The sequence below is a fragment of the Vigna angularis genome, chromosome 1 (assembly GCF_016808095.1).
Source record: "Vigna angularis cultivar LongXiaoDou No.4 chromosome 1, ASM1680809v1, whole genome shotgun sequence".
Classification (NCBI taxonomy): Eukaryota; Viridiplantae; Streptophyta; class Magnoliopsida; order Fabales; family Fabaceae; genus Vigna; species Vigna angularis.
In genome coordinates, this window is record NC_068970.1 from 5,427,303 (window position 1) to 5,435,051 (window position 7,749).

The window sequence follows — 7,749 nt, forward strand, 5'->3', positions numbered from 1 at the left end:
TAAATTAGTTTAAAGAATTTTGAAAATGCGGATGAGAGAGATTTTGAATTTAACTTTCTCATTAATCAAACTAACTACTAACATTTGTCAATTAAAAAAAAGTTATTTATTTGTGTAATAAATATTTAAGAAATCAGTTTAAAAATATTTTAATTTCTATACGACTACGTCTTTCTTAGACATTGTTAGATTTTTTTACAGTTTTAAATCTGACAATTTTAACTGTTCTTTTTTAATACATACCATAACGCCAAAGATTAAAAATACTATTTTCTATATTTTGAAACTCTAATTTATTAATTATTTTTAATTTTTAATATTATAATATATTTTATTTAAGTGAATAACATTAAATTATTAAATCTCAACTTTGCTACAAAATTTTCTTCTTACATTAGTATTTTTTTAAAACTCAAATATTATACTTACTCTAAAGCTAAAGGACTGATAAACGAACCTTTTCACTTAGAAAAGAATGTAAGTAGATTTGTTAAAGAGGTATCGGTTGAATGAAAATTAGCCTAGATCAAAGTCTTCACGTGTGTTTTTCCACTAGGTCAGCTCGTGATATTTTAAAGAATCCTAAGTGCGTCACCGTGTGAATGATTGTTCACCATTTACTTAGATTGGTTAAAACTTTGACTTGTGATCTGTATGAAGAGAAGGAAGCATTTATACTTTGCACAGTGATGAGCATGGTGTGATGCCACAGTTGATGATTTGTGTTGTCTATAGGAGAAAAAAGGGAGACGGCGCTAGACAGTGTTGAAACGGGAGTGTGCCTCCCAAAAAATATTCTCATTTTGTGTTGGGTTCTGTCCATTTGCCTGCACCAGCATTCAATGCTTTTTGGCAATGCACATGCAAAGAAGTGTCTCACTTCTCATGCATCATTTTTCTTTCTTTCTTTCACCTTGTTCCAGCTCCAATCAAGAAAAAAATAGAGGCTGAAGGTTACTATATTCTGATCCAACTATCTAAAGCAAATACTCCTTTCTTATTGGTAAAAACTTTCTGCAGATAAGGTTCTGTCATACCTATGGGGTCACCGTATGTAGCATTTCACACACTCCATTTTTTTTTGTCTCTTTAACTTTGTCTCTTTAGGTGTCATGAAGTCACGTGAACTTCTTATAGCGATGGTTTTAATTTCTTACCGTCCTTCTAAGTTTAATCTTTCCTTTTACCTCATAGTTTTTAATTCATAATTTTCAATATTAATACTTATACCATACATTTAAGTTTTGCAATTATAAAAAAAGTTACTTTTAGCTATGTATCATTATAAATTTACAAATATTGTAATTTAGAATTATCTAGTAATGTCTTCTAACGAAAGGTATATCGGAAAACCTAGCCAGGAGTAAAATTTTCATATATTATGTGTTTTTAATATTCTTATTATTTTGATTGTGTAATCTCAATTCGTCCATTAACTGGACAAACTGTAGTAATAATGGTGTGTCATGGCATCCAATGAGTGTGTCAATTTGCAACATACATAAATTTGTGAGAGGACATAGTTTTGATTTAATTTATGAATGTTTTTGAAAGGAGTGGTTAAGTTTCTCTAAAGTATAAAGTATCTCATTCTCACTCGAAAATCAAGACTAGATATAATGGATAAATTAAGCAAAATTATATTATTAAAACAGTAAAAGTGTATATTTGGAAAATTAGATTAAATTTGCGGAACAAAAACGAGAAATTATGTTATTTTCTACTGATTGTGACAACTTAATGAGTCAAATATACGAAGATTAGTTTATGAATGAGTGGAGTTAAAATAATAATATAAAATAAGATGCAAATACTTAATTGAATTGTATCCATTTAATTTAGTATTACAAAAGAAAACAAAAAATATGGTGAACAATAAAAGATCATATATGGTATACATTCAAGTAGTATATGATGATGTAAACTTATCCCTGTGGTTTCCGTTCTTTATAAGAGTAGCGTTAGGAACTGTTCGCCATTTCCTTTCTCTCTTTCTTCTCTCTCTCTCTCTCTCTCTCTCTCTCTCTCTCTCTCTCTCTCTCTCTCTCTCTCTCTCTCTCTCTCTCTCTCTCTCTCTCTCTCTCTCTCTCTCTCTCTCTCTCTCTCTCTCTAAATCCTCTTCCACCTTTGTATTGGACAAAAGGAAAACCGTTTCAGTTTGCAGATTGCGCTGATCCCTTTCTCTTTCTCTCTCCCCCTTGGATTTCTTTGTGGCTTGGTTTGTCGTGTGTGCCTGTTTTTTATGTGAGCTTCCAGCATGATTCCAGCCTATCGCCACTCTTCTGTGATTCCTCTGGATCTTAATGAAGATCAAAACCATGAGCTCTTCACTCCCACTTATCATGCTTACCCTTCTTTTTCTTATCTATCTTCATCATATCCCGTCCTCTTCAGCCCTCCAGATCAAGAAGATGGATCACACTCCTGGGAACCAACAAAGCACTTATCAGGTCATGAAGAGGTGAGACATACTTGTACTAATTGAGATTCATATATATATTTATAATCTTTATGATCAGTATGATATTGTATTATATCTTGTTAATTTTGATCATGCCATCTTTATCTAGGCTGAGAAGATTAACCCTACCATGGGATCATGGGATCACTCGGTTGCACAAAGTGAGCTCAAGGTGACAGTTTGCAAGCAGAAAGAGAGGAGTGAAGATCACGAAGCAGCTGCTGAGGATGGTTCGGTGAAGTTGATGTCTTCAAAGATGAGAATGATGCAGAAGATGATGGGGTCCGATCAAACTGGTGCATATATAGAAGACAGCACTGTGAATAAGTTTGAAGATGAGAAGCAACCATTATCACCGCTTGGAACTGATAACAGCAGCAGCAACAACTGTTCAAACCACAGTAACAACACTGTTAGGGTTTGTGCTGATTGCCACACCACTAAGACCCCTCTTTGGAGGAGTGGACCAAGAGGCCCCAAGGTACACCTTATCTTAAAACACAAATCCCAATATTGGATCCGTACTTAACTATTTTCGAACTAAATATCACTACCCTTTTTTATCAATTTTTAGTTTAATCACACCAGTACCCAACTAATCATTCAGCTCTTTACTACTCAATAAGTAGAATTAACTAGAATATTGTTATATATTATGTTGAAATTAAATTAAATTTTTTGTGACAGTCACTATGCAACGCCTGTGGAATTCGACAGAGGAAGGCGAGACGAGCCATGGCAGCTGCAGCATCGGGAAATGGAACAGTGATTTTTGAAACTGAGAAGTCTGTGAAGGGAAACAAGTTGCAGAAGAAAGAGAAGAAGGCAAGAACTCAGGGTGCACCACAGATGAAAAAGAAGCGCAAGCATGGAGTTGGAGCAAAGCCATCTCAAAGCAGAAACAAGTTTGGTTTTGAGGATTTGACATTACGCCTAAGAAAGAGCTTGGCTATGCATCAAGTTTTCCCTCAGGACGAGAAGGAGGCTGCGATCCTTCTCATGGCTTTATCTTATGGCCTTGTTCACGGATGAATTTCAACGGTTAATTTTCATCGCTTCATTTCAGAACGTTAAGTAGGTTTCTTGTAGCTGTTTACGACTGGCTAGTTTTTTATTATTGTGTGAGATCAGTGGTTTGAGTTATATGTGCGAGAAGGGGTTGTAAGTTAGTTAGGAAATGGGAGGGATAATAAAGTTACATGGTTGTGGGCGATCTTATGTACTTTGTCATATAATGTTTGGTTTGAGCAAGTTGACGACCAAAAAGTGTGGGTCTCTTCTTGAAGCATGTCTCATTTTATCGCAACAAATTCAATAAAATTTACAAGGGTTTTTATATATATTGTGATTAACAGTGTGAGATCAGTTTATTTAATGAATTGGAATAGTTCAATAAGTGTTGTTTAGAGAGAGAAGTTAAGCAGAATGTATGGATGTAGGCACTTGGATATATACGTGGTTCGAGATTAGAAAGCAACAGAACTACTTTATTTCTTTGCTTCCCACGTTGGTTAGGGTCCTCTATAGAGGCTTTTCCCACGGCTCACTTAAAAAGCTATTAATTATTCCACATTGACCTGACGGGGTTCTCAATCATGATAGTGATAATTCATGTCTGGGATGCAGCTTTTTGTGTCCCGGAGACCTGTGGGTTGTGCTCTTGATTTGGACTTTGTCTGCTTCAAAAAGTTTTTAACTTATGAGCAGCTTGCCTTCACTCTTCATACCATGCAAGGAAGAGTGGTGTGAGTGGTCGATAGAATGCATAAGAAAATATTTTTCATTATTATTGAAGAGAAAAAGATTACACAGTGCAAAGAGAATAACCAAGATCGTTATATACAAGGTGTTGTGACTAAAAGAGAACTCAATTGACCCAACTAATTATAATAAAAGGGTAAAAAAAAACTGAAAAATAAGGGAAGAAGATATATATGATATTTCTGTCACCCTCCCTTAATGTAAACATGAATATTAGTTCTAATAACATAAGGATGAAGAGATTTTGTAAAAATGTTAACAATTTGGTTGGTGGAAGGAATATGAAGAAGCTTGATGAGACCTTCAATAATATTCTAGTGATAATTAATTTCTATATATTTTGTTTTATAAATTTTTATATATTTTGTTCTCTTATAAAATGAAGGATTTCTTTGCAAAAGTGAATGGCAGTTATTCTCACAAAAAGATAAAATAAGGGGTAGAAACATGAACATGCAGATGCTTGAACAAATATTGAAGTCTTGTATCTCACAAGAAGCTAGAGATTTATTCAGCTTCAGATGATAATCTGGACATAATAGTTTGCTTCTTTGACTTCTAGGCAACAAGGATTTTCCCAATAGAAACACAAAACTCAGACACTGAATGTCTTGTGGTGGCTTAAGTTGCCCAATTTGAATCAAAGTAAATATAAACTCTAAGGGAATTGTTAGCAACATATAAAAGGTTGGAGCACTTTTCAAGTATTTTATAATTCTCATAGCTTGTCACATACGAGGTTGTCGAGGAGATGAAACAAATAAGCTAAGTTGTTGCACGACAAAAGTAATATTTGACCTTGTGTTGGTAAGGCATACTAATCTCTCAATTAAATGACGATCAAGGATTTAGGAAAATATATTTTGTATCAATATGTATTTTATTTTTAGTTAGTTTATTATTATTCGTTATTTATATTTTGGGTTTAATTCATATTTTTTTATTATAAACATAGTAGTATCCTATATGTATATTCAACAAAATCGTATATTAGTGTCATACATAGTTTTTTTACGATATTGAACACGATATCAAATTCATTTATATTAACGGCAAATTGTTCCATCCAGACATATTGTTTCACCCTCTATCGAACCATCCATTAATGTCTAATCACACGCTCGTGATGATTATACCTCGGCATGAGGGAGGTGTGTTGGAAATCACACATCGACTAGTAATAAGACCAATTTATAGTATATAAGTGGATACAAATATCATTTTTAAGTTAATTTTGTAGGGTTGAGTTAGCCTTAAAGCCCACTTATTAACATGATTGCAAACTTAGATATTTCTTGAGTACTGAAGTGACACAATTCAACAATATAGAAAACTAGTTGAAAAATTTAATTATCTTAAGTGTGATAAGCCAATTTCTTAAGTTCTCCTTTCTATTCAATTTGGTTCTTATATTTGTTATTTTGTTCAATTCAGACCCATTTTTTTAATGGAACAATTTTATCTCTTTCCAACTTGAAACCAAATTTAATTTTTATATAAATGTTATATTGATTTTTAGGTTAAACTATTTAATTGATTTTTAACCTAAAAATCACATAAACTATTTAATACTTTATGTGATTTTTAACCTCTTAAAATTTTAAACTAAGGTGTGTTAGTTTCCTATTTCTAAAATTTTCATTCTAATTTTAAACCAACTTTAATCATAAATTAGAAATATTTAATAAAAATGTGAATTTTAATAAAAATATCAATATAACATTTATATATAAAAAAATTTAGTCTCAATTTAAAAATGAAGAAAATTATTCTAATTTAAAAAAAAAATGAGACTGAATTAAATAAAATAACAAATATAAAGATAAAATTGAATACAAAACACTAACACTTAACATTGATACTGACATGTGTTATTGACCATGACATATGTCACTATTATCATCACGTTGACACGATATTGATTTGTTTAGTAGAAATTTATTTTTTAAATTAATTTTTTTTTAAAAAAAGTTAAAAAGTAAAAAAATTACAAACTAACACATGACATACAAAATTCCTTTGATTATTTAAATTGTGATACCATAAAAGATTAAATTAAACCATATTGATGAAAATTAAGGTCTTATTAAATAAAAAAATTAAGATTGAATTCACAAAATCAAATGAAAATAAAGAGTAAATTATTATTTTAAAGAAAGCAAAGCAACCAAAATGTGAAAAATGTGTTTATATGTACTAAAAAAATAATGATATCCTCTCCATTGAATAGTTCACCGTCATAAAATTATGAACAATATTATTCTTAATATAAAATTTAAAATTAATTTTTTAAAATTTAGGAAACAATGAATAGTGGAATAGTTCAATTATTTGGAGTTAGAGTAAAAAATTGTCTGAGACTTCCTAAACAACTTAATAGCTTAAAAAAAATTATTTTCTTAGCCTTTTCTCTCTTAAGGGCTGGATTAGGAAATGAATTTGAGGAGAGAGTACAAAAAAATAAGAAAAAATAATAAAAAGTTAAGATTGTTTTGATTAAGAAAAAGTAAATTTACGTAATTTAGATTGATGTGATAAAATAAATTTTATTGTATATTAACATATTTAGAAATAATTTATAAAATATTTTTAAAAAAAAGTTAATGTAAAAATGAATTTTAAAAAATTTAAAGTTAAAATCAAATTTAAGTTAAAATAAAAAATTATTACAAAATTTTAATTAATAAAATAACCATGTTTTATAATAAAAGTATATTGAAATAAATTATCAAAATTTAAATTATTTTATTTATTATGTTAATATATTTATTTTAATTATTTACTTGTTTTAATATATATGTATATTAGTTATAATTTTTTTTTTATTTCTGAAAACTGTCTTTCCATAATTGATTATTGAATTTGATTATGGGTGGTTTTAATAAATTTCTTCACACGATATTATAGAAAGTTACAGAAAAGAAAAACTTTTACCTTGTTTTTCTTGTATTTGACCTTAGATAAATAAAGCAGTTCTATAATCATAAATTAATGAATTAAATTAAGATTAATCATTTCATATTCATTCATTATAAATTTATTGAAGTCCTAATTTTCAATAAAAATAAAATCACTAACACAAGCAAAAGCGGAACAATTTACCTTCATCTCTAATATTAGCAAATAGAGTGTGTTCTCCAAGGAATAGTTTATGAATATAGTTTTAATAGGAAAGAGTTTTCTTTAATTTTGTGCATTTTATGATCACTTTCATCTTTATATAACTCAGTGATTGTTGATTGGAGACTTGCCTTTTCAAGTATGTCTGTTGACTTAATTTGGAAAGGAACATGAATTTTGAGTTGCTACAATGTCTAAGAATTTTGTATAGTCAATCCTATTTTTGGGAGTAGTTTAGTAAAGTCAATGTTTATATTGCTTACATATATTCTCTTACATGCTTTAAATAAAAAACTTTATTTTAACAAAAAAAAATAACATATAATTATATTAAAAAATGGTATGTATTAATTTTATCTTACTGGAACAGTGATAATAACGTGTTTTTCCTCTCTCTTCCGATAGAA

The 7,749-nt window shown here is 29.7% G+C and overlaps 1 protein-coding gene across 1 annotated transcript; it reads left to right on the plus strand.

Moving 5' to 3' along the window:
• The first annotated feature begins 2,085 nt into the window (after positions 1–2,085).
• LOC108322707 (GATA transcription factor 21) lies at positions 2,086–3,801 on the plus strand. Its single transcript, XM_017554892.2, has 3 exons — positions 2,086–2,461; positions 2,571–2,942; positions 3,149–3,801. The coding sequence occupies exons 1-3, from the start codon at positions 2,258–2,260 to the stop codon at positions 3,491–3,493; spliced, it is 921 nt and encodes a 306-aa protein (XP_017410381.1). The 5' UTR covers positions 2,086–2,257; the 3' UTR covers positions 3,494–3,801.
• The last annotated feature ends 3,948 nt before the right edge of the window (positions 3,802–7,749 follow it).

Coding starts and splice junctions, on each gene's coding strand:
- LOC108322707 (XM_017554892.2), top strand. CDS start 2,258: ATGATTCCAGCCTATCGCCACTCTTCTGTGATTCCTCTGGATCTTAAT. Junction 2,462..2,570: donor ACTTATCAGGTCATGAAGAG/GTGAGACATACT, acceptor ATCTTTATCTAG/GCTGAGAAGATTAACCCTAC. Junction 2,943..3,148: donor GTGGACCAAGAGGCCCCAAG/GTACACCTTATC, acceptor TTTTTGTGACAG/TCACTATGCAACGCCTGTGG.